The sequence below is a fragment of the Camellia sinensis genome, chromosome 13 (assembly GCF_055761805.1).
Source record: "Camellia sinensis isolate YWXY chromosome 13, ASM5576180v1, whole genome shotgun sequence".
NCBI lineage: Eukaryota > Viridiplantae > Streptophyta > Magnoliopsida > Ericales > Theaceae > Camellia > Camellia sinensis.
This window is the reverse complement of record NC_138973.1, coordinates 5,932,608-5,953,049: the sequence shown is the minus strand read 5'-3', so window position 1 is coordinate 5,953,049 and position 20,442 is coordinate 5,932,608. Positions and strand designations below refer to the sequence as shown.

General features: G+C 38.7%; 2 protein-coding genes across 3 annotated transcripts; both read left to right on the top strand.

The window, feature by feature from the left end:
• Positions 1-276: 276 nt before the first annotated feature.
• LOC114319094 (aspartyl protease family protein At5g10770) lies at positions 277-4,960 on the top strand. Of its 2 annotated transcripts, none has more exons than XM_082901311.1 (2): positions 277-531; positions 3,410-4,960. In XM_082901311.1, exons 1-2 carry the CDS (start codon positions 342-344, stop codon positions 4,690-4,692), a joined length of 1,473 nt encoding a protein of 490 aa, XP_082757437.1. In that variant the 5' UTR covers positions 277-341; the 3' UTR covers positions 4,693-4,960. The 2 variants fall into 2 exon arrangements, with proteins under 2 accessions (XP_082757437.1, XP_028121898.2); XM_028266097.2 differs by lacking the exon at positions 277-531 and adding an exon at positions 1,639-1,912.
• Positions 4,961-10,903: 5,943 nt separating this feature from the next.
• LOC145805185 (uncharacterized) lies at positions 10,904-11,437 on the top strand. Its single transcript, XM_082900243.1, has one exon. The coding sequence runs from the start codon at positions 10,904-10,906 to the stop codon at positions 11,435-11,437; it is 534 nt and encodes a 177-aa protein (XP_082756369.1).
• The last annotated feature ends 9,005 nt before the right edge of the window (positions 11,438-20,442 follow it).

Below are 20,442 nucleotides of genomic sequence, written 5' to 3'. Positions count from 1 at the left end.
AAAAAGCACAAAAGTTCAAAATGGGCTACATTAGTCAATAAGACAAAATGTCATATCCAAACCGTAATCATTACACTAATTTTCTCACAAAAGTTTAAAAAATCAAAAAAATCCAAACCAAGCAAGGCTAAAAAAGTCATGCTAAAAAGTCTCAATAATAAAAATTGACTATATTAGCCAATGCCAAACGAAGGCTTAATAACATCAAAAAATTTGTCTTATTTGGAAGTGAAAGGTTGAGCATCCATTATAAATTTACTAGCTTTTTACAACACTAATAACACAAGAAGTGATTTGAAAAATAACATATATAGTCGAGAGAGAGAGGCTTTTTGTCAATAATGGCCACTCCAATAACTTCCTCCATAATCATTAGCTTCCTCTTCTGTGTTTCTCTTTTCCTTCTTCTCTGCTCCTCCAAGAATGGCTATGCTTTGGGTAGTGGAGAGAGAAAGACTATGCAAAGCCACTTTCATACATTTCAAGTCGACTCTCTTTTACCAGCTTCTGTTTGCAGCCATTCTATGAAAGGTCAATCATATCAACTCTTTCTATATATATTATCATATCATATTATATTAAAAATAATGTTCTTAAAAAAAAAAAATTCCCTCTCCTTTGAGGTGGAAAGAATGGGCTTGAGAGTGGCTATGCCGCACCTCAATGTTGAGAAAGTCTTTAGAATGGTATTTGACAGTCTTACAGTCATGCTTTACACAATTCAATATATAACATTTGTTATACTATCTCCAAAAAATTAAATTTAGGAGTCGAGCTTTTCTCTTTTTCTTTGTTTTTTGTGGTCATCCTAAAGCAACCACACAATAGTGTCACTAATGGCGTTAATTGATTACCAATAAAGTCATCACGCATATAAAGGGACCATATTGGATGTTTGGTTGAATTTTTTTTTTTAAAAATTAAATTATTTTCTTTTATTACATATCAATCAATCATTTTTTCTCTCTCATCTCTCAATCACAATCACTTTTTCTCTCACACATATTTATTCAACTACAAAAAAATATCAAATCATGCCAAACTGCAAAATTTCAAAACGGCTGTATTTAAATTTTGAATTTAGGGAGGAAAAAAAATAATTAGATGACCTTTTTAAGTGGCTAATATGACCAATCTAAAGTAATTAAAATAATTTTATCTCTTCTTATTTTCTTTCTATAGCTAAATAATTGGTTTCATTTTGTTCATGAATTTTGTGAGAGGAAGCAAACGAAAATATAGAGGTAAAGAATAAAAGAGGAAATAATATGGGATAAATTTTTACTTCTAGTTCTAGAAATTATTTTTCTCTCAGCAACACTAGATATCTAGAAGAGAAAAAAAAAATCTAAAAAGTGTTATTTTAGTGTTTGGGAAATAAAAATGTCTAAATAAGCACAAAAAAAAAAACAAAATTAATTAATTTAGCTAATAAGATAAAATATTACATCTAAACCATAATTATCTCACTTTTTCTCTTACAACTATCGCATTCAAAGTCAAAAATTCTTTTAAAAAAGAGCTAACTTAACAGGTTAATTTAACTAAAAAGTCAGGCTAAATTAAAGCTTCCCAAAAGAAATCTTAATAATATTGAAAATTTTGTCTTAGGAAGTGAAGGTTGAACATCCATTACAAATTCAATAGTTTTTTACAACACTCATAACACAAGAAGGGCTTTGAAAAATAACATAATCGAGAGAGAGAGGCTTTTTGTCAATGATGGCCACTCCAATAGCTTCATCCATAACCATTAGCTTCCTCTTTTGTGTTTCTTTTTTCTCTCTTCTCTGCTCCTCAAAGAATGGCTATGCTTTGGATGGTGGAGAGAGAAAGACTATGCAAAGCCACTTTCATACATTTCAAGTCAATTCTCTTTTACCAGTTTCTGTTTGCAGCCCTTCTATCAAAGGTCATTTACATCAACTCTCTCTATATATTATCATATCATATCATATTATAATAAAAATAATGTGTTTGAAAAAAAAAAAAAATTCCCTCTCCTTTGAGGTGGAAGGAAGGGGTTTGAGAGTGGCTATGCCGCACCTCAATTTTGAGAAAGTCTTTAAAACGGTTATTTGACAGTCTTATAGTAATACTTTACACAATTCAATATATAACATTTGTTATATTATTTCTAAAAAATTAAATTAAAAATATTAAATCTCACTATTTTACCCAATGAAAGTCATAAATTTTCCTTTGCTTATGGAATATGCAATGAAACACCACATGGTCCCCAACGTATGAGACCACAATTGACTTAGATCTCTATCTACTTAAAAATATATATAATTCAATCTCACATACTTTCATGTATAAAAAAGTTGTTAATGCAATAATTCTTTTGTTTAAAAAGGGTGACATTAGAAAAAAAATTAAATTTATAAACGTAATAAATTTAGGCCTCAAGCATTTTTATAAAATTTTACATAATTATTTTTAATATTTTGTCCATAAATCTCTCCTAAACAATCCTTCCTACTAATCAAACTGGAACAATTCCATTATCTTTGTATAATTTAATTTTAATTAAATATTTATATTTATAATTAATCAATTACATTAAGTTAATAAAATTTCATAAATTTATCATACATATAATTTAATATTAGAAAAATTAATCATACAAATAAAATTAAGAATCACTTTTTAACTTAGGTTGTTAAGAAATAATTAATAATATTTTATTTCATTTAATAAGTATTGAAACTTGTTAAATTTTAAACAATAGGTTAAAAATAGGAAGTTACGAAACCCAATAACAAATTAATACAATATTAAATAAAAATTATCAAGTTCAAAATATAAAATGACTACAAATTAATATAGATTAAATGCATTTTTTTAGGGTTCTTACAGCCTAGTAGAGGGTAGAAAAAAAATATAAATTTATAAAAAAATTTGCAATTTTAATTATTAATATTTATAAAATTTCTCACTGATTTATAATTACTTTTTCAAAACCTCATTGATGTGATATTTTTTTTCTTATTTTTACTCATTATTTCTACTATAAATGAATATGTATTTCTCTTTTCTTTTTCTTTTTTTTGAAAGATCGGTTATGAATACTTTAATATGAGAAATGTAAGAGATTGTCAATTTAAATTCCATAATTCAGTTTTTCATAATCCTTTTCCCCATAATTTGAGATAAAATTATTATATATATATAATCATTAGTAATATTATAAAAATGAACGTAATATATACCCTAAAAAAAAAAAAATCTATTATGGTCTTTATTGTAATGTTATTTATAATTTGATTAAAGTATGATACTATTGGTTGCAGACTTTTTGACTAAAATAATGATAAAATAAAATAAATTAAAATAATTAATAAAAAAAATGTTATATAAAATAATTTTTTTTTATTACTTTGTTTTATTTTTATTTATTTATCAGATAAGAGGAAAGAGAGGACAGTGTCATTGAAAGTAGTTCACAAGTATGGTCCATGCTCTCATCTACGTCCAGAGAAAGCGAGTGCTCCTCCAACACTGACTGAGATTCTGACTCGTGACCAGTCCCGAGTCAACTCAATCCAGTCTCGACTCAGGCAAAACAGTCTGGAAAAGGACTCCTCCTCCAACTCCAAGGCCGCCACCACCATCCCTGCGAAGTCGGGCATCCCAATTGGCAGCTTCAACTACATCGTCACAGTCGGACTCGGAACCCCCAAAAAACAGCTATCCCTCGTCTTCGACACAGGCAGCACTTTCGTCTGGACTCAGTGCAAACCATGCATCGTCTTCTGCCACAAACAAAAACAACCAATCTTCGACCCATCCCACTCAACAACATACAAAAACATCACCTGTACCTCCCGACAATGCTCTCAGCTTTCCTCCTCCACCAGCACCACCCCTAGTTGCTCAACCAACACCTGCGTCTACGGCATCGGGTACCTCGATGGCTCCACCTCCCAAGGTTTCTTCGCATCCGAAACTCTCACATTGACACCCTCCGATGTTTTCCCCAATTTCCTCTTCGGTTGCGGCGAGAACAACAAAGGTGTCTTCGCCGGCGAGGCCGGGTTGATCGGACTCGGCCGATCTCGATTGTCTCTCGTCTCACAAATATCTTCCAAATACGGGAATTACTTCTCGTACTGTCTTCCATCAACTCCCAGTTACACCGGATCCCTAACTTTTGGAAAAAGAGGAAGAAGCTCCGCTGGATCATCTCTGCAATTCACTCCATTGCTATCGAAATCGCAAGATCCTACAGCATACTACGTCGATATAATCGGAATCAAAGTCGGTGGCAAGACATTATCGATCTCTCAATCGGTGTTCAAGACCCCCGGATCTGTAATCGATTCCGGCGCGGTCATCACTCGGCTTCCTGCGGCGGCGTACGATGCGTTGAAAACGGCTTTCCGGCAACACATGACGCAATATCGGATGGCTAAACCCGTGTCGGGATTCGATACATGTTACCGTGTGAAAAAGAACACGACGCTGAAGATACCGAGTATAAGCTTTGAGTTCGGCGGCAACATTGAGGTTGCGATTGACTACTCGGGGATACTCATTGCAGATTCGTCCAATGCCTGCCTGGCGTTCCTCGGAAATAGTAACTCCTCCGATCTGGTTATTTTCGGAAATACACAGCAGAAGACTTTGGATGTGGTCTATGATGTTGCAGGTGGGAAGCTGGGGTTTGGCCATCGAGGTTGTTCTTAAGCTTGCTTAGACCTCTATATCACAAGGAAAGAGAATCAGAAAAATAAATCATACGGTGGAGTAATATAAATGGTATGTATTATATGAATCCAGCGTTGAATGGTATGTATTTCTAGTCTTATCGTTTGAATGAATGGTATGTACTGTTTGAATAAATCATATGAATCCAGAGTTGAATGGTATGTATTTGTATTCTTATTGTTTGAATGGAAGGAATGTAAATTTTATTACTATCAAGAATCATATTGGATCTGGGTTTGTTTTTTTATTTTTAATTTCCTTAATTTTTAATTTGGTCATGTGATAATTATTTTGGTGTGGAGGTTTGTTTCTCTTCTTTGTGTTCGTCCATGGAGACTTTTATCTTTCTTTCTATAAAAATTATTTATCTCTTTTTTGAGATCTTGTGATATTGCTATATGAGATTGATCCATTTTTTTATCGATTTTACAATGAATATTTTGTTCTTGATCTAAAAAAAATCGTATTACTAGAAATAAAAATTAAGTGTTCATTCAAGTTCTAAATAAAAAATTATAAAATTTTAGATAAATTATATGATCCTCCTTTGATGTTTTTAACAATTACAAAGATCAAACTCCCTTATAATTTTTAAAATTACATCTGATAATATTTCTTCAATAAACTATGAAAACAGGTTAATGTTACCTTTGAGGGCCTATTGGTGTAAAAAAAAAATTTCAAATCATCAACCTGTTTGGCAGCTGAAAAATAGCTAGAAGTAAAATGGTAAAAAATGTGAAATCACTTGAATATGTTATCAGCAATTACCTAGTAATCTTATAGTCTCCCGTGGCATTATTTTATAGAAAGTTTTTGACTAATAACTTAATGAAAAAATTTATGAGTGGGCAATATTGACCCATCTCTATTAAATAATCATGAAACAATAGATGATTCACTTAGCATGTTTTTGTAACTTCATTTACAAAAAAACACCATAATGTCATAAAGTATTCTGAGACATTATTTAATAATTTTACTCAATTATGTTTTAAACTTTAGAATATGAAAAACAAAAATCACAATCTCATTCTCAAGATTTTTATCATCTAAGTAAAGGGTACAGCTAAGTCTGTTTGATTTGGTTCTATACTCGACATAAACTGAATTAATCCTGATAAATTTCTAAAAATGCAACCAAGCCCAAACCATCACCCCATATGAGCCGAACCAAACCAGAAAATATCGGTTGAGTTTGGAACCACTTCATAATATTTGCAACGAGGCAATTATGCACCAAGCCCAATTCTCATAGCCGATCTAAGACAAAGTTAAGCCCACATATTCCAAAATAAAAAAAATTCTAAACATACATAAAATTTATACAAAAAAACTTGATAAAAATAATGTGGTAATGCCATTATTATAAGTAAATCCATCTTTAATGATGTTTTGTTTTGAAATGAAATATTCCCAATGAGTCACATCATTGTATATAAAAATTATGTATGAATTTTTTATTTGTATAGCATTACTCTTTAAAATAAGAGTAATGTTAGAAATCTCAAAAAAAAATTTAAATTTTTTTAAAATTTTAATAAACTTTTTTGGAGTTTCTACCATTTTTCTCAAAATAATAGGTCTAAAACAAACTCAAGCCCACCTACTTATACAAACGAAAAATACATTAAAATTTATAAACAAAATGTTGTGACTTTTTAGTATTTTTTTTAAAAATTATGTCAATTTTTTTTTTTTTTTTTTCCAGTCCATCTTGTTGAGATGCATCTAAAAAATACACTTTTTTGAAAAATTCCAAAAAAAAAAATAGATGAACCTCCACGGAAGTATAGCCTACCGAAATTCATTCTTTATGATGGGAAGACGGACTCTCTGACTCACATTAGCCATTACCGCTAGACGCGCCTATGTGTAAAGTCTTCTCTTCTAGCCTAGGAGAACTGGCCTTCGATGGTTTGACAAACTCCCCAATGGTTCAATTTATGACTGGACGCAGCTCTCTGAGGTGTTCTCAGTCCGATTTGTCTCTAACAGCAGAGTCCCAAAGCAGTTAGATACCTTGTTCAATATCCGAAAGGACAGGAAAGAGAGCCTACGCCAGTACGCGCGACAGTATTGGGAGGAATATGGTGACTTGGGGGAAAATGTTTGCAGTGAACAATTGGTCGTGCTATACTTCAAGCAAGGCCTACCTCCTTTGCACAAGCTAAGGCAGTCGTTGACGAAATGACCTGCCCCCACCATGATGGATTTGAGGGCTCAAATAGAGCAACAAGCTCGTGTGGAAGATGACGCTACTTCAGTACATGTTGCGGTTGTTGAGGAAGAAGTCAGACCACCTCGACCACCTAGGACTGAGCAACCAATGAGGGATGAGCAGCGCAAGAACTATGGCCAAAGGAACCGCTCCACAGTAGAAAACGAAGAGAAAAGGGCCAAGTCTTATGAAGGCATCATTACCGTCTTCAAAGAGCCAATATACAGGCTCGTCAAGAAACTTAAAGGGGAAGCCTTCTTTGTCTGGCCAGCTAAAATGCCTGAAGACCCTGCACAATCAAACACTGTGTTGCACCTATCATCGAGAGAAGGGACACAAGACGCAAAATTGCAAAGCTCTCAAACAACACTTGGAGGACTTGGTTACGGTGGGACACCTCCAACAATGGATAGACGTTGATAAGACGAGGGAAAAACAAGGACCAGACCAAGCCCCTCCTGAAGAGAACCATGCCCCGAGGTTGGTCATCAACATTATCCATAGAATGACTGACCCTGAAAGAGAAAACACCATTCGAGGAGAAATCTAACGAGCCACCCACATTCAACAGGTAATGTCGGTAGGACCTCCTCCAAAAAAGTCCAAGACAGAAGCCAAACCTTCTCGGTTCAACGTCGTGTTCACTGAGAAGGACCTAGAGAGAATCCAACACCCCCACACTGATGCCCTCATTGTTACAGTTGGTGTGGCCTACAAGTTCGATGTGAAGCGAGTCCTGATTGACCAAGGAAGTGCCGCAGACATCATGTATTATGAGCTTTATGAGCTTTTCAAGAAGCTTGGCCTCAGTGAGCGACACCTGCCACCTGCCACCTCCCTTTTAGTTGGCCTCAACTCGCAAACAGAATGGCCGCTCGGCCGAATAACTTTGCCTGTCATAGCTAAGTCCAAGATGGTCTTTGTTGACTTCTTGGTGGTAAACACCCCATCTCCCTGTAATGCCATCCTTGGCCGACCTTGGATTCACCAGATGGAGGCAATCCCTTCCACCTATCACCAACTTGTTCGCTTTCCAACCAAGTATGGAGTAGAGGAGATTCGCAGAGACCAAGTGGTGGCCAAACACTGCTTCATTGCCGCCATGAAAGCCAAACAAGTGTGCGACCAAGTGCAGATGGTAGAAGTACCTGACCAGCCAGTTTTGGAAGATGTCGGCGGAGTGCCAACCGAGAAGATGATAGAAGACCTAGAGACGGTCTTAGTAGAAGAAGGAAACCCAAACAAGTTCTTTCTGCTCGGCACTTCCCTCACTGTTGAAGAGAAAGAGCAATTACTGGCTCTACTCTGTAAAAACATCGAAGTGTTCGCCTGGTCGACCTATGACACTCCTGGATTGGACCCCAATTATGCTTGTCATCGACTCAACGTCCAATTAGGAGCGTGACCAGTTGTTCAAAAGAGTAGACGGTCATCCGCACAACACACCGATGCAGTGATCGAAGAGGTAGACAAACTTTTAGCTGCTGGAGTCATCCGAGAAGTGCAGTACCCGAAGTGGCTGTCCAACACCGTCGTGGTGAAGAAGAAGAATGGCAAATGGAGAGTTTGCGTTGACTTCACTAGCCTTAGCAAAGCTTGCCCTAAGGATAGCTTCTCCTTTCCACAAATAGATCAACTTGTTGACGCAACGGCTGGACATGAGCGCATGAGCTTTCTAGACGCCTACAGTGGCTACCACCAGATCCCTATGTTCGGTCTTGACCAGGAGAAAACGGCTTTTATCAGCCCTAGAGGCACTTACTACTACAAAGTGATGCTCTTTGGCTTAAAGAACGTTGGTGCGACCTACCAGCGAATGGCCACCAAAATGTTCAAGGACCAACTCGGTAAAACCATGGAAGCATACATTGATGACATGGTCGTCAAAAGCAAGTTGGCCGAGCACCATCTGAGGGACCTTGAGCAAGTGTTTGGAATTTTGAAGACTCACAAGCTTCGACTGAACGCCTCAAAATGTGCCTTTGGGGTAAGATCAACGAAGTTCTTAGGGTATATGGTGACTAGGCGGGGCATTGAAGCCAACCTCGACCAAATCAAAGCCCTCAAAGACCTCGAAATCAAAGCCCTCCAAGACCTCGAAGCGCCTACAAAGGCTAAGGAACTCCAGAAACTTGCTGGCATGGCTGCAGCACTTCACCGTTTTATCAGTTGGTCCTCTGATCGGATGAAGCCCTTATTCCAACTTCTAAGGAAGAAAATCAGTTTTGAATAGGGAAGCCAGTGCTTCGAAACACTAGAAGATTTGAAGAAGTATTTGTCCTCTCCTCCCCTTCTATCTACACCTGTCACCGAGGAGCTTTTCCTTTACTTGGTTGTTTCTGATCATGCTGTTAGTGTAGTGCTGGTCAGAGAGGATGAAAGGAGCAAAAACCAGTGTATTATGTTAGCAAGACCCTCTTAGATGCCGAAACTAGATACTTGCCATTGGAGAAATTGGCATATGCCCTATTAATTGCCTCTAGGAAGCTTGTTCACTACTTTCAAGGGCATACCATCAACGTCCTCACTGAATTCCCCCTCAAGTCGGTGTTCAGTCGAGCAGGTTTCTCAGGCCGAACAGCAAAGTGGGCGGTGGAGCTTGGAGAGTTTGATATCAAGTTCCAACCTCGAACAGCCATCAAAGCTCAAGTCATGACAAACTTTGTTGCAGAATTCACCCCGGGACCAGCTGTTCCCTCCGAAGGGAGCTCAGCTTTGGTCACTATGACTGGCCAGCACAAAGGGCAATCCCCAGCCGAAGCATGGAAACTTTTTGTTGGAGAGATGTGGAAGCTATTTGTGGACGGTTCTTCTAACCAAAAAGGCTCAGGGGCAGGAGTTGTCCTTATTTCTCCTGAAGGATTCATGTGGGAGCAGGCCATTCGATTGGGTTGGAAAGCTTCTAATAATGAAGCAGAATATGAAGCTCTACTAGCCGGCTTGCGAAGTGCCGAACACTTCAACGCGGAGAAGCTACTCGTCTTTAGTGATTCCTAATTAGTGGTCAACCAACTCTCTGGAGTTTATGAGGCTCGCGATGAGCGGATGGCCAGTTATGCAGAACAGGCCAAAAATTTGATCAGAAAGTTCCAAACCATCAGAGTCGAGAAGATTGGCCGAGAGGGAAATGGTCATGCTGACGCTTTAGCTTGCCTGGGTTCTTCGGTCGACTCCAGAGACGGCCGCAAAATATGGGTGGAATACGTACCCCAACCAAGTATTCAACTAGTCGAAATGGTCCTCTGCACTGACTTGGGCCCAAGTTGGATGGACCCACTCTTGGCCTACTTGAAGAATGACACCCTTTCTAAGGACAAAAAAGAAGCGCACAAGACAAGGCATAGAGCTGCTCGATTTTGGGTCTCCCCATCTAGCAAGCTTTACAAGAAGTTCTACATGGGCCCTTATCTACTACGTGTTCATCCAAGTCTGGTGGAAGATGTGCTTTATGAGATCCATGACGGAATTTGTGGGAGTCACATTGGTGGTCAGTCTTTGGCACACCGAGCCCTAACACATGGGGTATTGGTGGCTGCGCATGTAAAAGGAGGCCCAAAGTATGTCCGCAAGTGCGACAAGTGCCAAAAGTTTGCTCCTCTCATTCACCAGCCAGCCAAAGCCCTAACCCCCCTCACCAGTCCTTGGTCATTCGCTCAGTGGGGCTTAGACATTGTTGGACCATTAGCTAGGGGAACTAGGAATAAAAGGTTCTTCATCGCTGCAACTGACTACTTCACCAAGTGGGTGGAGGTGAAGGCCTTGTGCAAGATCAAAAAAGTAGACACTAAGAGGTTTGTTTGGCGCAATGTTGTGACTCGATTTGGCATTCCCAGAGTCCTTCTCTCTGACAATGGTACACAATTTGATGGCAAGATATTTAGGAGATTTTGCGCTAACTTGAAGATAGAGTTCTGAAACTCCGCTCCAGCCTACCCACAGGGCAATGGCCAAACTGAAGCGTTCAATAAGATGATCATTGACGGGATAAAAAAGCGTTTTGAAAAAGCTAAGGGCAAATGGGTGGAAGATATACCGAATGTCCTCTGGGCTTACCGAACTACTCCTCGTCGGTCAACCGGTGAGACACCTTACTCTCTTACCTATGGAATGGAAGCAATCATCCCTTTGGAGGTTGGCCTTCCTACCATCCGTTTTGAGATCTTTGAGCCAGCAGATAATAATGGAGCCATCGCCCAAGCTCTGGACATGACCGAAGAGCGTAGGGAAGCTGCCCTCATTCTATTGGCGACTTACCAGCAGCAACTCACTAAGAGCTTCAACAAGAATGTGCGTCCAAGGCAATTCCTACCAGGTGACTTGGTACTCAAGAAGGTAATGGATCACAAAAAAGTTCCTGGAGAAGGGAAACTCGGTGCTAACTGGGAGGGGCTCTACAAGGTTACTTCAGCACTTGGCAATGGCGCATACTATCTGGCTGACTTATCAGGGAAGGCAATTCCTAGACCATGGAACGTTGCCAACCTAAAGAAGTACTTCCAGTGATGTCATTCTTAAGATGAAGTACTAACAGTAATGTATTTCTCAGAACATGTCTTGATGTAATTAAAAGTTACAAGTATCAATGAATGGAAATTTATTTTATAGTTTGTCCTTATTTACTTGTGTTGTACATTATGCTCGGTGGAGCAAATTGGCCACGGGTCTTAACTTAAGCCAATCCCGGATGCTCGACCCTTTGGTTGGAGTGGGGTGCCAAGTGGTATAACTTGGTGGAATTTGTGCCAAGTATCGTTACTTAGAGCACGGTCCATATTCACAATTCGAGCTCGAAGAAGAGCAGAATTACACTCTACGAGGGGTTAAATCATGCCAAAACTTGACCAAGTCAGGTGGCGGCCGAACAACATGATAAAAAAACTTTCACAATTTTTTCTTTACTAAGGCATGAAGCATGGTCTGACCGAACAGACAACCTTCTGAGCCACAGAGCTCATTCTCGGCTGGGGGCATCAAAAACTCACTCAATTTTTTCTAAGGCACGAAGCCTGATCAGACCGAACAGATGGCCCGCTAGGCCACAGAGCCTCTGCTTGGCCGGGGGCAAACATTACATACAAGCAAAGGCAAACATTACATACAAGAAAAAATTAAAGATAAGCGGTTCAACACATACGAAAATGTAAGAACGAGTGCATTGAAGTGAAAATTCAATTACAAAAAAGAGTCCAGCCTTACAAAAGAAGAGGTCCAGCTGACCGGACTCCAAGACAAATAAAAAGAGTACAAGTTGCAAGTTTAACACTTGGCAAATTTAGAAGGCACTTCATTACAAAAGGAAGCTCAATTTGTATCATAGCCTATCCAACCGAGCACTAAAGCAAAAGTTGAAGACACTTCATTAACTTCCAAGTTTCATTACAAAAGAACTACTAAAGTAGAAGTAAAAGCAAAAACTCGAGGCAACCTACCAACTTACTCCTTGTGTTGCTCCTCCTCGTAGTGTCCATCCTCGCGGTGCTCCTCCTCTGTAGGATCGACAGTCTGCCTAACTAAGGAAGAGCTGGGCAGGAAAGGAGAAAGGCCAGAAGGATCAACATTCGTAGCTCCATCCCCCTGAGGCCTTCTCATCCTAACCCTTGCAGCGGTCTTCAAAGGGACTAGGATATCGTCAATATCATAAAGAGGAGAAGCCTCTTCCACCTTAGCAGTGCGCAGAGCCCCAATCCAACCCTTAGTAAAGATCTTGTCCCTCAGCTTCAAAATCTCCTCCGAATAGGTATTTTCGGCCTCGTCGTAGCCCCTCTGTTCGGCCTCGTCTACCATCCCTTAATAATTAGCCTTTAAAGACTTCAGAGCAGCATCGACATCTGCAGCCGTCCGCTCAGCCATGAACATCAGTGCTTCAGCCTTCTTCTTTGCATCTTCCATCTCCTTTAGATCCTCTCTGGCCTCCTTCAAGGACATATCAGCATCAGCCAACATGTTGATCGTCTTAACCCTCTCTTGCTCCTCACGATGCCGCCTTTCATCCATGATGTGCATCCTCTGAATGCACTGCACCAACCAAAATGTCATATTCTCAACAACCAAATTTAAGGAAATGACAAAGACATAGAAGAAGACTTACTGCGGTTAGCATCTACACTGAACCCTTGATCAACACGTCGCTTGAAATGTTTTGCTCCGCCATATCCAAAGGTAGCAGCAATGCTTTTGATAAGTCAAAAGCCAAGTCGCTTGAGTAGATTGTGCTGTCCGATGTAGTGATTACTCAACCGTTATGCTCCAAGGGAGGCACCCATTCTTCAACCGAGCCCTGCTCATTAGAACCCCCAACAAATTCTTTACCTTTGGACCTCTTCCTCTTTCAAGTCCTATCAGCAGGAAGAGCAAGAGTAGCAACAGGAGGAGGAGGAACAACAACATGCTTTTTTCCACCCTTAGACCTCTCAATTGGTGAAGAAGGAAGCTCCGGTGGTATGGCCAACTTGCTCTTCAGTTTCAATCTCAAGTGAGTCCCTCGAGAATTCATTTACTTTGGGTTTCCGTTGGATGGCATGTCTGTAAGTTTGCACATAGTTAAGCAAATGTGGGGCCGACCGATCTTCGTACCTTAGTGCAACTTTGATATCCTTCGGATGCTCTTTCTTTAGCCTCCTTTTTAGCTTCTTTGAACCTGCAAGTACAAGCAACAACACTTAAAAAAAATCACAAGCGATAAGCGAATGGATAAAAGGAAACTAAAATAAAGAATGACTTGGGTGGCCATTCTCTCGTGGAACTTGCTTCGATCGGCTCACCTCCTCGGCCGCAAACTCCCAATTACCTCCAACTTGAAGGAAATCAAAGCAATGCTTGTTGTTATCAGGAAGTTCAGTAACGAGTTGGAGGTCCAATGACCGAACTTTGACTTAATAGGTTTTACTGCCTCTATTATGACATAAGGAGTAGCAATGAAGGATATCCCAAATACCTAAGTCCAAGTCTAAGAGGTTGTTTAAGACTGAGACACCGTTTACCACTCTAAATGTGTTCATTGATATTTGCATTGGTGTAAGTTCAAAATAAGAAAAGAATCGACGCAACAAAGGGTTCAGCGGAAACCTAACACCCCCCTCTCCGATGGAGGCAATTGAGAAGGGCATTGTGGTGCTCCTACACAACTGATCCGCGTCTACCGTCGCCAATGTCAACATGACATCATTGGGAATGTTATATCTTCGGTGGAACTCATCCATTCCTGCCGGAGTGTCCACTAGGTTCCGAAACTTACCTATGAAAGGTGCAACGTTCCACCAAACAACTACATTAAGGATGACTTGCAAGGTTGGAGGTACAATGGCCGACCAAGCAATCGTATGCTAGATAACTCTCAATGTTACACTTAACCAAAAAAGTAATGGTGAAGGTGAAAAGGAAATACATGAGTTCTATGACTTACAATGTCAAAATCAAGGGGAACTCGATGGCGAGCCTCTCCGATGAAGCAGTCCCATTGTGGTAACCAAGAGAAAAATTGTGAGTTGCAAAAAAGAAAAAAGAAAAAAAAAGAGAATAAATAAATAAATAACAGTGGCCTGAAGACTTACAAAACTAGTGAACAAGAGGCAAAATGAATAGGTTGTAAGTAACAGAATGGTGAGGATATTTTTTGGCTGCAAATAACGAACGTCGACGGGTCACCGGAAAATGAAGATCGAAGAATAGAATGCTAGGTTTGTCTCCAGACTCTGAAAATCTAATTCTCTAGAGTGAGAAAGTGAGGAGACCACGTTGTTGATGCAAGCTCTAACCTTTCTGAAAAGAAATTTGGAATTTATAGAAAGAGGACTAGAGTTCAAGCTATCCGATTTTAAAATTGCTTTAGAGTTTCAAGAAAAAGAAAAACGTAAGGACAAAACCAAAGTCAGACTCTTTTACCAAAAATAAGTTTTGTTGTTCCTGAAGTCAAAAAGTGAGGCAGCAAAGAAATGGGAAAAATGGGTCTGGGAATTCAAGTGTTTAGAGTGAGAAAGTGATGGGTTTGCTTGTTTTCAAAAAATTCTGAGATGGTTTGCTTTCACGTGACATTAGCAGCCCCAAACTAATCATATATGGACACGTGGCAGCTCGACAGTCAAGTATGTACGTCCGTCAGTGCCGAGCTTGAAGTCCAATGGCAAGACGAAGATGGTGGCCAGCCGAGTGCGACACTGAAAAGATGTAACTGAGCACAAATTGGAGATCACCGAGCAGCGCGAAAGCTAGTGTGAACCAAGCTACGGTGTAACGACAATCGACCAAACTCATTTGTCAACGGTGATGAACCAAGCTAGCGACCGAGCTGCGAATTTAATGGGATGCTCCTCTAAGGCCGAGCAATGGCAAACCCACGGCTGAGCAACAGTCCAACCGAACAGCAACGACCACGGAAGAAATATGCTGCTAGATATGAAAAAAAGATGATGATCGAACGAGAATGAATTGAGCAGAAATAGAGGCAGTGTCGTGCGTAAATTAAAAAGACCGAGTTGGGTAAGTCGTGCGTAAAATAAATAAGAGTTGTTTGGCCCATCAAGTGTCAGAAAATGGTCGACCAAGCAGCGACGATGACCGACCAAGTTGTAACATGCATGAGGTAAGCCAAGCTGGGTGTGAACAGAACCTATGGTCTGAAATTAATCAAAGAAGCTACGTCAGGCCAAACAAGACGCAAGTTCGACCGAGCTACAACACTCACGAGCAAACCAGCCAAAATATTTCGGCCGAGCAGCAATCAAAAACATGACCGACCAACGCATGAACAAGTGAGCCGAACAGTTAATTTGCTAATTGCGTCCATACTCTGCTCAGAGCATATTATACAATTTTTGCACGTTCAGCCCACCAATAAATCTGCTTAGATAATGCATGTGGAAGTTAAGCAAGGGAGTATTTATCCTGTTACTATGCACCAAAAGTCAAGCAATTGGCCCACCAAACACTTCCATGGCAAACTTACAAGATTTGAATAAGTGGAATACCAAGTTTGTAGCCAACAAATTCCCAGCAAATAATTTTTGTATGCTATTACCATGCATAGCAATCAAGGTGTGGCCCACAAGGCATTACCCATCAACATTATCAAAACAAGTTAAAAGTTGGCTATGATAAGGCATGCTTGGACTGTTGTGAAGCAGATTGTATTGCTCGGTCCAATTGTTTAACTTTAGAAATATGTATATATACCCAAAAATAATAATAATAATAATAATAAAATAATAAAAATAAAAAAGTGTGTATATATGTATTTAAAAAAAAATTTGTGTGTATATATATATATTTTTTAAAATAAAAAATAAATTTTTTTTGTGTATATATATATTTTAAAAAAAAATTTGTGTATATATATTTTTTTCAAGTCAAGCAACGACGCTCAGCCGACTGAAAGAGCACCAAGCTAGACAATTACGAGGTTAGTGAAGATACACATTTAGTTTGGGGGCACAACCGTGCTACAAAATATTGGGCAGACGCAAACGTTGGGTCGAACAATAATTTTGAATCCAACTCATGAAACTCAAATTAAGTTGTGATCAACCAAACTTTGAAGTTTGTGACAGAATTGGCTTCCGCTTCGCCAAACGTAAACGTAAGCGTAAGCCAGGAGGCAAACGAAGTGGATAAAAATTAATCAAGTCTTGGTGCTAGGCCCAATGCGATGCTCACTCCGAGGTTGAGCTAGGTTGGACCTCGGCCCTATGGCCAACACTTGCTCCGAAGCAAGATAATCATAGGAGCTCGGCCTAATGTACGAATGTCACTCCAAAGTGGGTCGAGCAACATGGTGGACCTCCTGGACGGGCAGCCAATCACTCCGAAGTAGGTTGAGTCACATGTTGAACCTCCTGGATGGACAGAACCACTCCGTAGTGGGCTGAGCAACATGTTGGACCTCCTGGTTGGACAACCATTCTAGAGTAAACCAACTCAAAGAAGGCCAATTCACTGAAGATGTTTCTTGGGTCCACAAGAGACAAACAACTCTACTCCTCTCCCTCTATATGAATAGAATGTGGAGACATGGAGGTGCAGAGGGACAAGGTGCATATATGACAGACTTGCATCTGAATGACAGGCAGAGTGGTTGTCTTCCTCTAATGAGAGATGTCCGCTAATGAGACAAACAAAACAGACCTGCACCCGAGTGTCAGACGGAGTGGTTGTCCTTTTCTAATGGGAGACGACCACGAATAAGACACATTGGACAGATGGCAGAGAGAGAAAGACTTGAACGACAAACAACCTTCTCTTATAAAAGGTGAACACTATTCACTCTCAAGGCATCCGAAAATCCGCACACTTAACACATACACACTCTGTATTCTCTCATCTTCCTTTCCCTTAGTCCCTAACTTTATCATCGGTGGGGTTCTCGACCAAACCCCGGTCGGGCAGCCTCACCGTTTGTTATTCTGTGCAGATCTTCAATTCCCAAAGCACGCTGTTTATCCACAAAGTTCAACCTTTCTTCATAGTGTGGAAATCACCCCCGCACACATGGTATGGTATGGTATGGTATGGTATGTATCATTTGAATCCAGCGTTGAATGGTATGGTATGTATTTATAGTCTTATTGTTTGAATGGAAGGAATGTCATATCAAGAATCATTTAGGTATTGATTATAACACATTCAAAGCTAGAAAAGCTTTATGTTGTGGTGTGGTGTCTGGTTTTTTCTTTTTGTTCTTTTGTTGGTTTCTCACCAACTCTGGGGTGCTAGCAAATGATTTGATGGGTTTTTTGGTGCCAACCTAGTTGGGATGATTTAACTCATCGTGATGCTTGTGCACTTCCAGCTTCTTTTTTGATGTAGATCGATATGTACTTTGTACTTCTTTTCTTCATCGATTAAGTTTTTTGCTGATAAAAAAAAAAAAGAATCATTTGGGTATTTATTTTTATTTTTTTAGTTTTTTAAATGTTTAGTTTGATCATGTAATAATTCTTTATGTGTGGAGACTTGTTTCTCTTTTTTGTGTTCATCTATGGAGACTTTTATTCTTTCTTCTATATAAATTTTTTGAGATATCATGATACTATTGTACCAGATTGATTCAACTGTTTTATCAATTTTACAATGAATATTTTGTTCCCGACCTAAAAAAAAGAAAATCATATTACTAGAAATTAAAATTAGGTGTTCGTTCAAGTTCTAAATAAAAAATTATAAAATTTTAGATAAATTATATGGTATTCCTTTGATATTTTTGACAATTACAAAAATTAAACTTCCTTATAGTGAAAATTTTTTACGAAAAATTAATGAAAAGTTTTATGAGTGAACAATATTGACCCATCTTTATTAGATAATTACAAAACAATAGAATACTCACTTAGCATATTTTGCAACTCTTCATATTACAAAAAAACATTACATAAATAATGCCCCAAAGTATTTTGAGACATTATTTGATTTTTAAATGTTACAATCATGAAAAACAAAAATCACAATCTCATTCTCTTTCTCAAGATTTTTATCATCCAAGTAAAGGGTACATATAAGTCGGTTTGATTTGGTTCTATATGATGGGTCGTTGAACACACCAAAAATAATCACTAAACTATATCAAATTCTATCAGAATAATGGCAAGTCCAGGTATTGATCCACAGGGATAAATGTGAAATTAGATTAATTCAATCGCAAAATTCCTAAATTAATTTTGATTAAAAAGATAAGACTGATTTTATACCTAAACAGTAATTAAATAAAAATGAAGAATTATAATGAAAATTAAAATTAGGGTTTGAGATATTAATTTTCGGGAAAAATCCTAGGGTAGAGAATTCACCACTAACCACATGAATGAGACTTAACATCAACCACCAATCGTAATTCGGTTTGAACTACCCAATATTTCACAATTACAAGTTTGAAATATTGATCAAGAGGGTTGTTGCATTCAATGTAAATGCACGAATCATCACGAGTAGTACGAGTCGTTTGCTCTAAACTATGTTAGCAAAACGACCCATCTCTCATAGCATGACTCGTCTCATACTTTGAATACAAACACAAAGAATACTAATGTATAGAAAGCATTAAACAATCACAGAGAGTAAAATGCTTGAAAAGATAAATGAAACAATTATTAAAAACTTCTAAAACATCCATACATTCATTCAAACCAATTTACAATTACAGTTCATGAAAAATTCCATTACATGGCTAGGGTTTCATTAAAACCCTAGAAAAGACGACTAGCCACTCATGGAGGAGTGGAAAGAGGATGAAGATGAGGAAGAAACCCCCATTGAAGTGTCCTTCAAGCTTTGGTAGAATATCACCTCTTTGGAATCCTAGCCTCCCTCTGTTTTGAATTAAATTTTCGAACCCCAGGTTTGGCTAATTTTCTGTCTTTTATTCGGAGCAAAACAGACCAAAAATTCTGTGCACGCGTCCCTAGGTGGGCCGCTCGTGCGCCCAGTGGGCCACACGTGCAGTTAAGCTTGGCCGCACGTGCAGTGGTTTGGCTGTCTTAGATTCTTCACTTCTCGCTCGAAGAATCTGCTTTCGCACCCTTTTTGATTGAATTTTCATATTTCTTACCAAATCTGTACAAGTGCATGAAACACATAATCTCCACCAAATAAATAAAATTAAAAGACTAAAAATATAACTTAAGTGGCCTCAATGTGGTACCTTTCGGCCTACATCACACCCCCCAACTTACATTTTGCTAGTCCTTAAGCAAAACAAAAGAAATAAGAAAAGTAAAATACTCTCAGCCACTTTCGTAGGGAACATGATTGCATTTAGCATATGCAACAAGCCTTTAAACCACAAGGTTACCCCAAGTGGACGAGTATAGTCTCGTGAGGGTTTTCAAAAATGATACCCATAAACATCAACATATTCATATCCGCTCAACAACAATTAACCACACTACTCCACACAACAACCCACTTATGTGCCACTACAGTATGATATTAAGACATGATGAGTCATTGAAGACACGGTGGATAAATATGAAGGAATCTATTGAGCCAAAACCATAATTCAGTTTATACAAAAGTAAAGTTCCCTGTACTTGTGAATGCTAGTAGACACATCATTAGTACCCTCGGTGTAAAGTGCAATCTCCATATTAGTTAACTTTCCACTATAATAGCCCAATGTAACTCATTATAACACTCAACATATACAGAAAAAACTAAACTATTGTAACCAAGCTTCTCTTTTTTTTTTTTTTTTTTTTTGAAAGAAGACTGTGCAATATCTTGATCCATTAAGTTTTCTAGTCAGCCCATGTAACAAGCATTGGGCCAATGACTCCCAAACCAGACGGTTTTAGGGCACTAGGTGTAGAGACATCCCTACGGGCTTAATTACTCGAGCTGAAAATGCTACGAATCCGAACTAGTCATTCTCCTTTTTTTTTTTCTTAACTGTGCAATGTCTAGGTCCATTAAGCTTTCTAGTTAACTCATATAACAAGTATTGGGCCAATGACTCCCAAACCAGACGATTTTAGGGCGCTAGGTGTAGAGACACCCCTACGGGCTTAATAACTCAAGTGAAAGAG

Excerpts from the sequence above, each read along its gene's own strand:
- LOC145805185 (XM_082900243.1), top strand. The coding sequence starts at position 10,904 with ATGATCATTGACGGGATAAAAAAGCGTTTTGAAAAAGCTAAGGGCAAA.
- LOC114319094 (XM_028266097.2), top strand. The coding sequence starts at position 1,720 with ATGATGGCCACTCCAATAGCTTCATCCATAACCATTAGCTTCCTCTTT. Across the intron at positions 1,913-3,409 it reads TTGCAGCCCTTCTATCAAAG|ATAAGAGGAAAGAGAGGACA; the intron begins GTCATTTACATC and ends TTTATTTATCAG.